Genomic DNA, 16,754 nt, shown 5'->3' with positions numbered 1-16,754 from the left:
AATATATGTTCTGTTCCCCTAGAATTAACCAGGAGGGTTAATTGACCCTCAGTCCCAGGTTGTGTATAAGATTGCCTAAGGCAGTTGCTTTATTTCAGCCCAGGGTTTCAGTCTCTCATCTCTTTTTACTTCCGCAGACACATATTCATCATTACACTTAGGATGTTTGGACTTGGAAAATTCTTGGAAAACTGTCTGTCACACCAGATGTAATGCAGAACCTCACTGGCACTATGGGAACTAGTCCAGATATATTCTGTTGTGAGAGCAGAGTAATGAATCACTTCAGATTTCCATCCAGGACTAATAGAGCGGCAGCAAAGTCAGATACACACATTGAGATCTTGTCCTCAGTTATCATCTGCTGAACATAGGCATATAAATTATCAGGGTTTGTGTTCTTGGTCACTTCTCTCCAGGTTGGGGATGGGAACCCACTAAGGCTTTGGAAAGCCTCAGTTGAAGTTGAAGCCCCCCCATCAGTTGTCCTGAACCGAGTGCTGAGGGAACGTCACCTCTGGGACGAGGACTTCTTGCAGTGGAAGGTGGTGGAGAGCCTGGACAAGCAGACAGAAGTTTACCAGTATGTTTTGAACAGCATGGCTCCTCACCCTGTCCGAGACTTTGTTGTTCTCAGGTAAGCTGAGGGCGGTTCTCTGGTACCTTTGTCTCCTGCAGTGCATAAAGGAAGATCTGGACTTATCTCAGCCTTCACATCTGTATAATTGCTCTCCAGGAACTCTACTTCTGGGCAGCAGTGTTGATTTCTCAAACTGAATTAGTCATACACCTAGAGCATGCTGACCTTTTCTCTGATGTAATTTGAGCAGCACATACTCCTGAGGCCATAAATATCATTTCTTCCTCAGAACAGATGTCTGATAATAGCTGCTCTTCTCTCTTAGCTTTGTTTGTTGTCAAAACAGTGCAAATAGAACCCAATTGTTTTTTACGCTGCTTTTGCTGTTCTCTGGGGAATGTTTGATGTTTAAGAGCCAAATGTTTAGAAGAGAAGATAGTGGTGCTTTTAAGCTAAGGCTGTTATACAGTGTCTATATAAGTTATTATCCTAAATTTTCAGTTGTAGTCTTTGTAAATGAAGAAATGCTGATCCATAAAAATCCTAATGTGGAAATGAACAGAAAGAGGCAGTAGATTTGTATTCTCTTTTCCAGGGGATGACTTCTCTCAAATAAATGTATAGCTGTGTATCAATATGCCACATTCAATCCCAGTTCTGCCATTGTCTATCTGCCTGTACAGAACAGTCAAAAAAACCCCTCTTATACACCTTCTGTCTTTGAACTCCTAGCCTTTGCTTGCTAGGTGCTATTGTGGAGCTGCTGAAATATTCCACTTACAGGGTCAGTCCTACAGTTATTTATTTCAGGATGATTTTGCGCATTCACATTTTTGGTCCCTGCTTTCTTTGATTGAAAGGATGTGCTGGAGAAATACAAAGCAGTTCTGACAAAGGAAATAGTCCAGGGAGTCAGAATTGCATTAAAGGGAATGAAGATTGAAGGAAAAATATGAGCCAAATAAAATAGAATTACAAAAGTACATCCCTTTTATGAACTTTAGTAGTCTCTTAAAGGATGACAACATACAGATATTATTGGTATAAGGGAAAATTATTGGAACTCTTAGGGGAAGATTTAAAAAATGATTTCTGTAACCAATGCTCCCATTACTCTATTTCCTTTGCCTTCCCACAGTATACTGGGCAAAATTAACTATTTTATAATCAAATATACATTATATATTTTATATAATTATATATATATCATTATTTTACAAATGATCTTCCTATATAATGTCATTAGCTTGAACCAGTGATAAATTTGGCCCTCTGCATGGCACCGAGAAGATTGTCTGTGAGCAGCGGGGAGGTTCTGATGGCCGTAATTTGGTCCTCTCATTTGCCACTTAGTTCACTATTAGGTTTTGTGGTGGTTTATGTTCTTTAAAAACCTGCTGTGCAGTCACATCAGTTAAAGGCAAATCCTGCTATCAAGTTCTCATTCTTTTCACTAACCCAGGCAGAATGACCCCCGAGGACTGAAATACATATCATAAAAATGAATCCTGGTGGGTTCTTAAGGGCTGAAAACAGCCATCAGGCAGATCTGTCAGGTTCTGTTGTTTATCTCTTTTGATTGATATCATTAAGTCTAGAGCAAGGTTAGCCAGCAATACCGCAGTCAATTTGATACCTTATGATTGGTGGGAAGTGAACAGTGAAATTATAATACACCTCTGGGGACATGAATAAATATATTTTAACAGATGGCAATTTTCTCCTTCTCAGTCAAACTTGGGGCTGTGAAAGGATCAACTTAGTTGATCCCTTTTTTTTCAATGTGACAGTCATAACAAGGGGATTAGGCTCCCTAGAGAACACTCTGATGGTAAGAGGAGAGGGGAAATGTTTCATATGCCTGGGATATGACACAGCTCTCAACTGCCCTGCACAGGCATCACTTTTATTAAAGAATCCACAAGTGTTCAATGTTCATTAAGTGTGACAGCATTTTGGTGAGTTAGGTGCCATGCCTGATTTTTACTACTGTAAGGCATTTAAAAACTACTGAAACTAGCCTAAATCCATATGAATGGGAACAGGAAACATAAGTCTTCTGAAATCTCTGGGAGAGAGAACTTTCCACTTCCCAAATGGCTCAGGTAGTGCTGGGTAGTTACCAAAATGATGTGGGTTCATCTAAACACTGTGAAAGCACAAGCAGGAGGTGGTTCAGCATTTCTCATACTGGATCTCAGCTCTGATTTCCTTCTCCCGTGTGTTTCATCTGCCAAGATAGCTCATCAATTTCATTAATGCCCAGGCATATGTAAAACCTTCAGGTCAGTGTCTTCCTGCAGTGTCTTGAATAACAGCTCCATTTCATGTAAGAAAAATGCAGAATGTTAAAATTATCTGCTGAAGTCCAAACTTCAACAGTTCTTGAAAGCAGCTGACCTGCTAAAATATGATACTTCCCAAGGAAGCATAATCCCTGTCTCAGACAATCCACAGCAAGATGATGCATGTTGCACAGCACAGTGGGAATTTTTCATTTCTCCCCATAGCATAGGAAAGAGCACAGACCTATCCTCTGAGATTGAGTGCAGATGAGAAAGATGTGAGACACAAGGGGATGTAGAGAATGCTTACAGAACAATAAAAAAATGTTAAGTACTAAAGTCTAGGTATCTTGAACTTGGTGGAAAACTTCTCCAGCATGTAAGAGAGGCTAGAAACTTGGGAGAGGAAAGAAATGGAAGGACATTTTGTTTTTAATTCAGACACTCTTGAAACATATTCTGGGTATTAATGAGGATTTCTGCTGTACTAAACTGCATTTCTTGTTCTGTAAGCCTGCATGGGTGCAATGCAGTTTCAGGTTTTGCTGAATGGCTTATCATCGATCTTTGTCTTCTCCAAAACTTTTGTCTGATTGCAAAAGGCTCTATCATGCCCTAGAACACTAATGGTTACAAAATACTCCAGTGGAGAAGCAAAACTTCTCTACCTGGAGCCACAGAGGTGGGTGGCCATTCCACATCACGGTCAGACTACCAGCTGGGGAACATGAAACTCCACCAGGGACTTCTAGGACAGTCCCCTGGCATTGCAGGCAGCAAGGATGGGCAGAGAAACAAACTTCAGTTCTGGTTCTTACTCATGTGCCCAAAAGTTTCAATGCTAATGTGATTCCATCTTGCATCCATTCCTGCAGGACATGGAGGACAGATCTGCCCAAGGGGATGTGCATGCTGGTTGCCATCTCTGTGGAGCATGAAGAGGCTCCTCTCATGGGAGCTGTGCGGGCCATTGTAATGGACTCCCAGTACTTGATAGAGCCCTGTGGCTCAGGAAAAGCCAGGCTGACCCACATCTGCAGGATTGACCTAAAGTAAGTATCCCACCTGCGCAAAGTAATGTCCATGCAGCAGGACAAAACCCTCAAGCTCAGGGAGGGGAGATGCTGGGAACAGAGGGCATGGTTAGGGTAGCTTTGCTGCTTTGGAATTTTCCTGCAGTCTTTTCTCCACTCAGTGCCTACCACTGTTAGAACACGATCTTAGAAATAGAATCTGCTTGTTTGGTTACTGCAAGGGAGAACTTCAGAGTACATGTAAAAAGACAAGTATTTGAATCTCCACCACCACCATGGGCAGTGGGAAGCAGGAAGCATGACAAGCACGTTTCTGTGGGGCATGTTTCTTGAGTAGCCGAGTTTCTCAATAATTCTCTTTTCATTTCTTCAGAGGACATTCCCCAGAGTGGTACAACAAAGGCTTTGGACATCTGTGTGCAGCAGAAGTTGCCAGGATCAGAAACTCATTTCAACCTCTGATTGCTGAGGGACCAGAAACAAAAATCTGAGGAAGTATTCCTGGGAGCATATGAGCATAAATCAGGGTCTGGCAGGGAACAGGTATACTGAAAGCAAAGCTCTTATTTAAGCTGCAGAAATCTGACCAGACCTGGGTCTATACAAAGCTGAAAAAGGAATTTTATAGGAAAATTCTTTTATTCTGGAGACTTCACCTTCCCTCTCCCACATGTCCACTCTGTATTAATTTGGATTATTGAACTAAACATTTCTTCAGAGAGCTTTTATTACTTTAAAAACAGATTATTGCCATTACTTGTATGTTATGTAACTCTGTTATTTAAAGGCTTCTAAGAAGCATATTTTAATTGTAAATAAGTAATGTACAGTATGTATATATTTATCTATATTCTATCCATATATATATATGTATATGTATAAATTAATTATTTTGTATATAACTCAGTGCAAATCACTTGCATCAGTTGGACCTTAAGTGGATCTGTCACTTGTTTCTTAGTGTGTCACTGCTACATAAGCTGTGTTTGCTGTTATCACAGGGCTACCAGGCATAATTTCTGTGATAACAGATACATATGCTCAAATATGTTTTGTGTTCGTGTGTGCTATGAGAAGGTACCTAGAAATAGATGTAGGAAGAACTACAGGAACTAAGGAAGAAGGAGGTTACAGTGCATTTAAAAATTGAGGGAATCAGTCTCACCAAATAAAATATATGGAGATGCATCTGAGACAGTCATTGTGGGGGCCATTTATGTTCAGCTGCAGAATTGTGACTTTTAGTAGAAGGTGTTGAAATCTTACCTGTTGCCTTAATGACTGGTGTTTGTCAGTAGAGATCCTCACTGCGTGCAGTGTTCCAGGAAACTGCTCATCCTCGGACAGCACAAGGTAATGCTGTGTGTCCTGAGATGGCTGAAATCAGACTCGTAACTTATTAAGCTGTAAATTACTTATTTTTTGTAAGCATTCTGTCTAGGTTCTGAGTGTTTCTGTGTTCTTTCCTTCTCCCGTAGAGATGGCTAATCCAAAGCAGGTTTTCCACATCCAGTGGACACAAAGACGTGCAGATGAACACCATGCCTTTTAATATTCTTACTATACAAATAACTATGCTTTTTTAAGATTTTAAATACATCTTGGATATTTAAGAGACTAAATAAATGCTATTCTTGGAAAGATTGCTTTTATAGTAACAGCAAGCATTTTCATCTTATATTGCACTGATCTGCATGATCCCACCTCTGGAGGCATTGGTGGGAGCAGGATTAGGACTATGAGGAGTAGGAGCCATTTAAGCCTATTATATAATTTCATTTTCAGGGACCTATTATTTTGCTAATGGAAGAATGCTTTAAAAGTAATAATAATAATTTGTCGCCATTGCCTTTGAGGCAGGGTTCCATTTTGTTTTTAACTAACCTACGACCAAAATGTTATTACATCTATGACTCAATAAGAATGTACAAGTCTGTTAATACTGTTCTTCATTAATCACATTTGTTCACTTAGACTTTATTTATTGCTGCATAAACCAGCGCAGTCACTCACAGCCAGTGTTTCAGCTCAGTCCTGCCAACAAAATCCAGAAGGATTAGTATGAGGTCGATTAAGCAGGATGCATTTCCTACAGCTTTGTGCCCCAATTCAGTGAATGAGGAAATCTCTTCAAAGCCAGAGCTTTGAACAATCCCCAGGTGTGGGAGCTGTGCAGTGGCTGTGTTTGCTTGCTAGAGCATGACCCCACATGCCATCCTGCACACACATGGGGGCTGTGATGGAAGGGGACAGCCCTGTGAGCTGAGGAAGCACACCTGTGGGAGCTCAGGGTAGACAGGGTGACCCAAGGTGACCCACAGTACTCCAGTGTGTCCTTGTGAAGGAGCAGGACTCCAAAAAGTCACTGTCATCTTCACCCATGAGCTGTGTCACTCATATTTGGTTGTGCAAAGGATCAGGGATGTTGGCTGCCTGGGAGCTCCTGCCTCGAGTTTATGGCCAACAATAGTTGCAACGTGCAATTATCACAAGCTTTAAGTCCTGCAGACAGGGGAGCACTCACGGGGCCCTTGTGTGGCCATAGTGGGGTCTGGCAGTCACCCACTGGGCACCACCACCGTCCAGGCTCAGCCTTCCCAGGAGCAAACAGTGCCTCCCCAGTTGGGAATGCCATTCCAGAAAGCAGCACCTCCTCCCAAATGCCAGTGGCCATAGCAGCAGATTCCATGCCGGTTGTTTTCCAAAACACGAGCAATTAGAGTACTTCTGCTACATTAGTTTACATAAATAAATACAGCAGTGCCTCAGCATTAAAAGGCACAGAATTTCTAGCCATAGGAATGGCAGCGTCTGGCAATAAATAATTTCTTAAGGAAAAGAAGGGAAAACCTGGACAGTGGTTTTATCCTATCTCACAAGTCATTGCTCAGCTGGAAGAGGCCCTGTGCTGCCTGCCACCCTTAGCAAGGTAGGGTTGTTTTCCTGCCCTTGCAGAAGCTCTGTCGTGAGTTTCTGGCATCTCCAAGCCATGTATTGTTGAAATAAGATTTCTTTAAAATGCACATTATGCCATGTCTACCATTCAGCTACCACAGTATTTTGTATTGTTACATGATACATTATAATTGCATTTTTAAATGTTGTATCAATACCTCATATTTTTACCTCATCTGTTGGTATCAGTCATTACTTGTAAATAAATAATTTCAGAGTTGAATAAATTTGCATACACTAAAGAATCATGTTTCTTTGTGCTCTTTTTTCATCCATTGGCTCAAGAAATTCTGCCCTTGATTTCTTTACTGCAACCTGCTATACACTAAACTGTTCTTGTGTGGAACTTCAGTAACGACTGCAGGCTCAAAATTATATTGTTGTCCATTATACTTAGCCTGTAGTATCCTTATGCGTACATGAGCTTCATGGCAAAGATTATGTTTTCCAAATTCAGCCATGTTTCTGCATCTATTTTCTTGTCAATAATTTAGGTCTAGATTCACAGGAGTGACTGGAGCTGGGAGGATGAGTGCTGGTTCACATCATCAGACATCAGCCATCTCAAATCCATCAAGCCAGTGCAAAAGAGTAAAACATGCAGTGGCATGACAGTGATTTCGGTGGTTTGTCTTATACATTCTACACATGGATTAAATGTTCCTTTGGATGGGTGTTGTGTTATAACCCCAGCTGGCAACTAAGAACCACTCTCTATCCTGCCACCTGGAGGGATAGGGAAGAGAATCAGAAAAAGGTGAAACCTATGAGTTAAGAATAATTTCATAATTGAAATAAAGCAAAATTATTGTTGTTGTTGTTGTTGTTACTAATAATTATTGTTATTAATATTATTAACAACAACAACAGGAGGATAAAAAGAGAATAAAATGCAAGAAACTCAAATGATGCACAATGCAATTGCTCACCACTCAGTGACTGATGCCCAGCCTATCCCTGAACAGCAATTGTGCCCCCCTGTCAACAGCCTCCAGTTTATGTACTGGTCATGATGGTCCACAGTATGGAATATCCCTTTGGCCAGTTCAGGTCAGCTGTTCTGGCCATGCACCCTCCCAGCCTCTTGTGCAGCTCCTCACTGGCAGAGCATGGGAAAGTGGAAAGTCCTTGATTTAGGGTGAGAACCACTTAACAACAACCAAAACACCACTGTGTTACCAACATTATTCCCATACTGAATACAAACACAGCACTATACCAGTTTTTAAAAGAAAATTAACTCTATTGCAGCTGTAAGCAGGTCATGTGCCTATATCCCTCCAGCTCTCACTTGACTTACTAAAAGAAGCAGAGTCTCAGAAAGCAGGGTGCTGAGCAGAGTCAGCTATGAGAGACCATCTAGGAGGAGATAAGCCCTTATATCCCACCATTCAGAGAAAGCTCTGTTTTAAATTTTGGATTGAAAGGAAACTTCTTCCAGTTGTCTGCCATGGCAGAGATGGTCAGCTGTGTAAGTCCATCCTTTGCTGCAAAAAAACACTGTATGTCATGCGCTCTCATTCCCATTTCTCCCTCCCCCCCACCTGCAGCAATGTCAGGGCAGTCAGGTTGTCTTAGCCCTAACAGCACTGATGTTTCAGCTGTTGGTATGCACAGACTTTATAGTGTTGAATTCTTGGGAGCCCATCCTCTCTACATCCTTGCAGGAGTCAGCGGCAGGGCAATCCCTCTGCTTGATGCATTTACACTGCAGAATCAGTGTCACCTCAGAGGATTTTGGCAGGCCCTAGAGGCGCTGCTGTCCAAAGTGGCTGGTAGTTGTTATACAAAAGCACAGACTGAGCAGCCTGAGATGACTGTGAGGTGAAAATATTGGAATAAATATCCAGAAGATTGCTGGGTCCTGCCAATCAGATAGAAGAGGATGAAAACACGTACTGCTGCTCCAGCTCAGTCGTGATGTGAAAATGCTGGGGAATGAACACAGACCTTGCCAGACAAAAAGTAGCATGACCCACTCATGATCCCATGGGAATTCAGCATGATCCTGTCATGGTCTCCTTGCCAGATGTGTGTCAGCCACAGCTGCATATGGGGGTCATATTGATGGGTGCTAGACCTGGCAGACTGTTGTTACAACAGAGTTACACATCAGGGTGTGACAGGACCAAGCCACAGATTGGTAACAAGATAGGTTTTTGGATTTTCCTAAAATATACATTTTATATTGTGATCCTCAATATCCTGGGCCACTCAGCAATACAATGTAGAAAGCCAACAAGTCCCCCAGAGCAGCAATGGATGCAAAGGAGAGCCCACTGTGTAACTGCAGGCTGCCCTGCTCCATTGTGCAAGACTCTGCTCAGCAAACACAAGGACGTGTGGAACTCAAGGGCAAATGCAGGCCAGAGCAGTGGGTCCGGGTTAATGAGTAAACGACAGAAAAAATGTCACAACAGTGCAGAGAACTATTTGCCTGTCCTACATAGGTTGATGTTGGGGAGGTCTCACACACCTGAGATCCCCTCCCTAACCCCACAGCAGGTCCCAGACACCAGAGCCTCTATGCCTCTGACGAAGGTCAGCATCTCTTGCAGAAAAAGTAACGTGGACACTTAGCTCCTTCCACCCCTTTGACTCTGAAACAAGGATTCTATCCCCATAACTTAGTACTGACCTCTCACAGGTAGTTATTTTTCATGGCTCTTTTCTACTGCCTGAGCAGAGTCCTTGAGCCCAGCATGCCCTCTGTCCCACTCAGTCCCTGCATGCCTGCCTGCAGGCTGGGCTCCACCCAGCACCTGCTCACCCAGACAGGATGCACAGGGGGACACAGCCTTTAGGGCGGGTGACCATGGCCAGGTGGTCAGTGGTATCAGCTCCAGCTGCAACAGGGAGGCAGGCATGGCCAGCCTGTCAGGGCTTGAGTACAAAATGTCCTGTGTCCCACAGTAGGGACAAAGCTCCAGGGTGAGGAGAGATGATTTCTGCTTCTCTTCAGGAAGGCCAGAGCATTGAAATAGCTATAAGCTTCAGTCCCATGCAATGACAAGTTGGGGCTTTTGATCCTCTCCCAGGGATGAGAATCCTGCAAGATGGAGAGGCTGAAGTCAGTGAACTGCTCTCTGCCGTAAGCAGAGACTCAAACTGCAGTCTGCAGGCCCCTAGCAGTTTGCAAGGGGACAGGATGAGCTCCTGGCTGTGCTGGTGCTTCAAGAGAATGAGTATATTCAAGAGAATACCTGGTTCTGCTGCAAAAGCAGTTGAACGGAGCTCTGCTGGTATCCAGCTACAGGAGTATAGCCTTTTTCTTAATCAAAATGCTCAATTCTGCAAAAGGCACAAAGGAAACTCAGCCTAAAACTACAGATTCTGCTCTATCTCCTGCTCATAGCAGCCCCAAGATAGACACATGGCCACAAACACAGAGCCAGCATTTACTGCAGTGAGGATTTACAACAGCTTGCGATTTATGGGAGCAAATTAGCCGCAGGGCCATCTGTCCTTCCCCAGACCACTGGCCTGCTCCTTGCTGGAACGGCTGCTCTTTGTTGAGAGGATATGTATCAAATTACTTACTTCTTTTTTTTCTTTTTTCTTTTTTTTTTTTAATTAAATAAACGTGGGAACCACAGGTGGTGGAGCAGAAGACAGTAACCCTCTCAGCAGCAGCATCTGCGGGCCAGCAGTGCCCCAGCACGCGTACGGGACAGATGCTGGCTGAGGGCAGCCTGACCCTCAGACCCACACAGCTCATGTGGCCACCTCACTGCTCCCTGCTAATACCAGCCAGGCTTGCTCTTCATGGCAGCAGGACATGAAGCACCACAGCTGATCTGGCTTGACAACAAACAGCGAGTCCTTTTGCCCCCAGATCCTTTCAGTTTAGAGACTTACCATGGGGGTAGTCCAAAGTGGGAAGTTTTTATTAACAAGAAAAACCCATCCCTGTGCCACACTGCTGGCCACCCAGCATGAGAAAGAAGCCCACCATAGCCAAAGTGTAGAGCACTCCGGGTTCGTGGCTTCTCTGGTATTTCACCCAGTGTTGTTTGGTGCCCAGCAGGAACTCAGAATTGGATCTATAAAGAGGAAGTACAGTATTTTAACTCTTTAGCCAGGGTTTCTCTTTCCCTGAAGAATCATGTCTCTTTTCTCCTGGCCCAGGGAGGAGGGATCACACAAGGGCCTTAACCAGGCTGCCAGAACCGGATTCAACCCCACCTGTTGCTTTGCAAAAGAGGCCAAAAAATGGTTTAGAGAAAACTTCCCATTGTTCAGTGGCTGTTCTTGGCGATCTCCAGTGAGCAATAGGGCTGCTGGTCAAGATGGACAAACTGCTGCTGCAGATGCACTGATGCAGTATTGGCAGCAACACCCACATGCAGGGCACATCAACAGCTTCCTCTGTGGCCATGGGACACCCAGAACACCATTTCAGAGCCAGTTTTTGTCCCTCTTTCCTGTTTCTTACATGGAAGCCCAAGCCAGCTGCCCACTAGCACAGCATGGATGCTCAGCTTTGCCAACAGGGAGCTCACCCACCTCATCACGGAGAGAGCCACTACCTGTGTTTTAATTACATCCCATTCCCAAACACTGAACCATCCCCCATCCACAAGCATTGCCTTGGATGGGGTTCACTGCCTGGCCATGCTGATGCCCAGCCTTTTTAATCTATGGTTGTCCTCATGTCCTTCTCTCCACAGCCAAGGAGGTGCCAGGACACTTGTAAAGTGCTGGGCAGTGACATTCATCACACTGCTGCAACCACCAGGACAGCAACGGAAAAGTTTGTGGTTATTATCAAATAAAAATAAAGGTTGCAAATGATGAAAAATTAAAAGGGTATCACTGGGTTAAGGCAAAATGTTACAATATGGCCTCCTTGGCCTTAAAATAAGTTTTGCCTTGGGCAACCTTTTCCAGCAATGGCTGGTATTTATCAGCAAAAAGATACAGTTATTGCATTTGGGTTTTTCAAATAATTGAGTAATTTAATCTTTTAAGTGCCTCTGAGATCACTTGCTGTAATTAAAGACAGAAGATGAATGACTGAAGTACAAGAGCATTGGAGGACTTTAAAAATGAACATGTCCTTGACTGCATCTCTTGTTCATTTATGTAACGATGATCCCACATTAATATGACTAAACAGATAAAAGGAGAAAATAATAAGAGCTTGGTTGCATTATTTTTCTTCCAGCCCAATAATAATATATCATCAGCCAGAGGAATGTGCCTGTGAATACCAAGCAGGAGCAACCACGTGCTGCCTGGAGCAGGACCCCGCCGCCTCCTGCTGTGAGGTGCAAGGAAAGGCAATATCCGCTCATGGATCCCGCAGCAATGTGGCAGATAAATGAGTTACAAATGTCTATAAAATTCACAAACTTGCATCACAAGTGGACTTAAAAGCTCAGCAAGTGCTGGGAGAGGCAGCTGCAATACTGGCAGTTTCCTTTATGAGCACTTATTTTCTTAGCTTTTGGAAACAAGACCCATTAGATCCTAGTGGAGAGAGGGAGGCAGAAGGATTGCTGCAAAGGGAAAACTATTGACAAAGAATCTGTAAGGCCTGTTTTGCCTCCTAAGTAAGCTATATGCCTTGACATACCTCTGTCATACCTCCGTATTTATAGCTCCCCATTTCATAGCCCAAAGGTATGTGCCCAAAGCGGGAAGAAGGGGTGATGAAAGAGCTGGAGTTCGCTCTGCTCCATTCTTCACACAGCACTAAGTGCCTGGGCCATGCTATCCAGACTGGAGACCAGCAACCTTGCACCCCTCAAGGCATCCTCCAGGCTGTCCAGAGAGGCTGCAGCCTGCTGGGAAGCCCTCCTCACCTTCTTGCCCCCGTCCCTTTCCTGGCAGGGCACCCCATGGCCTCCAGCTCAACTGCACTATTGCCAGACTACAAAACTTTGTCACCTCGTAAAACTTTACAGCGCAGGTAGTTTATACCATTACACCTCTTGAACTGAACACTCAGCCAATTCACAGTTTCCTCTGGTGGGAGGAAAACCAGATTTCTTGGGTCAGGTGTTGTGTTTGTGCAGCCCTGCTGGTTTACAGAGCTGCCGAGTTCCTTTTACAGAGACCTGGATGCAGAAGGCAGTGATGCACTGGCCAGCTCAGTGCTGAGAGCCAAACCACTATTTCAGCCAGGACATGCCATTGGCCCTGCTTTTCCTCCAGGCCCCAGCACAAGTCCCACTTGGGAGGTGTGCTCCAGCTTGGAAATGCACCTCATAAACCACAGCCCCAAGGGGAGCTCTGCCTTGGAAGCTCCTGAGAACTAAACAGGCAGGACTGAGAAGTCACTACCAAGGTGTTCTCCTCCCCTGCAAGGACTGATGTAATAAAAAACATCAGGGAGAAGTCCATCATACACCCCAGATTACAGGGGAAATGTTAAAAATCACCCTTCCCCATTAAATAAAAATCAAACAAACAAATAAAAAACCCACAAAAAACCAAAACTAAACCCAACCCTGCCCCAAAAAAATAAAAAAACCCCAAACATCTGAAGTTTTGTGTGTTACTTTTAGTAAAAAAACACTAAATTTCCACTAGTAAATTTCCACTAACAGAAAAGAACTAAAGTAGAAACTAATCCCACTCACTGTGAATTTGCAGCATTTAGAAAACATCACTGCTGTAATTCCCACTGCTTAGCTCAGTGCTGGTGACTGACCACCCCTCCTGCACCTCAGACTCCTGCGGATCTCCTGGGACTTGGGCCAGATTTGGATGATCTCAGAAGAGCTAGGATCAGATAATGAGGTTTCACCATGTTGTAAGTAATTCTTGAGACAAGAAAAAGGCTTTTGACAGTCAAATTCCTCATGTAGGAGGTGTATCATTGAAGGAGGTATGTCACTGAGGGAGAAATATGGAAAAAAAATTATTTTAACAAAGAATATTCGAAGTCACATGGCCCATCCCCACAGAACAGGACTGCTCACTTAGCTACCAGGATGAGGAACCTGCACATCTGCTTGTGTCTGTGGCTTTTCTGCCCTGCTTCATTAGTATTTTCCCTGTCTTCTCTCTGCCTCACTGGTGCTTTTGCTGCGCCTTCAGAAACACAGAAAGCATCACAAAATAATAGCCAGTGAAATGTCAGCACCCACAAGCTGTCCTGGCTGCAGGCTGCTGTTATTTCAACTTTCTGATTTCTTAAAAATCTTAATTTTTCTCAGAACTGCTTGACAGTGGTGTTTCTGTTCAACTCATGAAGCGAAGTAAAAGGTTCTGATACATTGGGCACTGACACTTTCTTCTCACCTCATTATTCCTTTTTCCAAACTCTTATAAAGGGTGGGCTTAACAAGCCTGCACCAGCATAGCCTTGAGAGGGTTGAGGAAGGATAGTTTGGCAATTCAGGATTGGCACATCACAGACAGGAAGAGCTTTCCCTTTTCTTTTCCATGCCTCTTTTTCTTGGCTTTGCTTGAGCAAAGAAGGAACAGGGTTGAACTTTCCTTGCCAAAGTTGAAGTCTGGCACCTAGAATTGACTTTTTCAACCCGAATAAGGGAATTTTCACCTCAGCAGTCTCTGCAAGGAGAATGAACAGATCAAGTTTTCTAAGTGACTTGAAAGCAACACCTACAATGCAAACAGAAAAGGGCAAATTGTGTGTTTAACATGCTGAGACTTGTATGGTGACTGTTCCGTTCATTGGGTTTGTCCCATTCTACTCCCACTTCCCTTAATCTTGACATTTACTACCCTTAGGATGTTTAACAACGATGCCACAGACAGCCTAGTGCTGAACTATGCTGACAGAATCCCTGAAGCCTGGGAGTAACTCTACTGGAATAAAAGGGTTTTCAGATTTACTGCAGTGTTACTATGGAATAAGATATCGCACCAAAGCACTCTTAAATTGGTATGGTTACTTCCACAGACTTTCTAAATAGCAACAGTCACTTTAAAACATAATAAAATAAAAAAACCCTCAAATAACAAAAACCCTCCAAACTCCTAGGTCTGTTGGAAAAACATCTGTTTAGCCACAGGCCCCAGAAATCTCCAACAAAAGTTAGAGTTATTTCTGTGTCACTGGAAAAACAAACAGCAACATAAACTCCTTGCAGAGTTATCACAATAGCCTCTCCTGAGATACTCTGTACTTCATGCTGCAGGCAAAGAAACTGGACAGATTAAACAGTAAAATCATGTTACAATTTGTTACATTCAGTATCTTTATTTCACTTCTGTGATTGTTATAAAAACAATATAACATTCATCCTGTCATTTAGCAAAGACATCCCTCCCACAGTCACTCTGCACAATCTATTCAAGAAATAAACCAGAAGCTTTGCACACATATCACAAAAATATTTTGAACAGATATAATGTTTAATCTGGAGCACTGAGCAAACTGGCAACAGTATTTCATTCTATAAACACAGTTTAAAATCAAGAAAGCAGTCTACCTAAAAAACTGCAAGTTGAACATGCCGAGCCTTGCTGCTCTTCAGAAAACAAACCACCAGCCACCACCAAGCTGTCTTTGCAGGCTGAATAGGGAGCCCCTCAGCCCCGAGTCCTTGCTGCTGCCTGCATTTCTGCTCAGCATGCACAGATGGGGTCGGGAGTGCCAGATCACTGCTCCAGTGTGGGCATCGAAGGCAGCAAGTGCCCCACAGCAGGACAGAGGAGGTGATTGCCACATCAGTTTGCATAAGCACACCTTAAAGGTACCCAGTCTTTGCCTATTCAAGGGTTTCTTTGTTGTTAGTGAAGAGTGATTTTTTTCAAGACAATTGACAGGAAACTTGCACTGTCCCCTGATTACATAAAATAAGGCTGATTCCAGAGGCAAAACCATACCTTTATCTCCATCAGAACAGCCCATCACTGTGCAATTCACTGGCCCAGGCAGCACCACAGGCAGGATGCTTGGGAGAAGGCTCTGGCAATCACTGTGCCCTGCTCAAGCCAGCTGTGTTCTGCAGTGATATTTAAAACCTCTTCTGAAGGTAACTATGCCAAAGGCTGTGCTAGCTCCATGGGTCATGGCTCCATGAGCGGATAAAATCACACAGTAACAAATCCCAGTTTACCTACAAATTAGCTATCCAGCTGGTGCCATCTGCCTGTCGGTGGCTACATATCACCCAGCCTCTATGGGAAGAGCCTGCCTGTCTCCTCCGTGCTAGGACTGCTGTTTCACACACTGTGCTGCACCTGGGCCATTCCATAGCTCCCAGCAGCAGCTGGAGGGATGGGAACTGTTTGTGAAGCATCGGGTCAGGCCAGTGTCCACCAGCACTGTGCCCATGGCACCTCTGCTCTTCTGGATTTGCCCTGCCCAGGCCCTCGGAGCCCCCTCAAACTCAGAGGAGGCAGGAACCACCCAGGTACACTTGGCTCCTCAGAAACATCAGGCCCCGACGTTTACCAACAGCAAAACACACATCACACACACACACACACAAAATGCACAAGCTGGGCATGACCTGGGTACAGCCTGTGCTAAATGAATGTCACTTTTTGTTACCTATTGCAAAGGCAGCTGGCAGCTGGCATAACGTATTGCACGGTGATTCATTGCCGTGCCAGGGAAAAGCCATTCCACATTTCATACACTCAGGGAGAGCTATTTCTTCATAATCCTCAGTGCACCAGGCACCAATGCATAAATATACAGCAGTTTGAAATGTTCTCTTCTACAGCAAGTCCTATCAGTCTATAAATAATTTTTATACATATTTGTAATACTTCATCCCTGAAATGTGCACCTTAATCTCAACACCAAAATTATACGTAATTGCGAAGAAAGACCATTTTAAGACTGGAACCGGAGGAAAAATATATTAATCACTATGAGAAGATACTAATTCTTTTTTTTTCCTATACATTATTTAAGAAAAAATATAATCTTAAATTACAAATTAAAATAATATTTCATATGTAAGTTTTAAA

General features: G+C 43.6%; 1 protein-coding gene across 4 annotated transcripts in view; it reads left to right on the top strand.

Moving 5' to 3' along the window:
* The window catches only part of STARD13 (StAR related lipid transfer domain containing 13), a 294,142-nt gene extending 287,065 nt beyond the window's left edge, over positions 1 to 7,077 (top strand). For all 4 annotated transcript variants that reach the window (XM_033084301.1, XM_033084321.1, XM_033084311.2 and 1 more), the window contains 3 exons: positions 420 to 637; positions 3,741 to 3,917; positions 4,273 to 7,077. In XM_033084301.1, coding sequence (XP_032940192.1) covers positions 420 to 637; positions 3,741 to 3,917; positions 4,273 to 4,390 — 513 coding nt within the window. In that variant the 3' untranslated portion in view covers positions 4,391 to 7,077. The remainder of the gene's footprint in view (positions 1 to 419; positions 638 to 3,740; positions 3,918 to 4,272) is intronic.
* The last annotated feature ends 9,677 nt before the right edge of the window (positions 7,078 to 16,754 follow it).

This window comes from Catharus ustulatus, chromosome 2, assembly GCF_009819885.2.
Source record: "Catharus ustulatus isolate bCatUst1 chromosome 2, bCatUst1.pri.v2, whole genome shotgun sequence".
Taxonomy (NCBI): Eukaryota; Metazoa; Chordata; class Aves; order Passeriformes; family Turdidae; genus Catharus; species Catharus ustulatus.
This window is presented reverse-complemented; position numbering and strand designations above follow the sequence as displayed.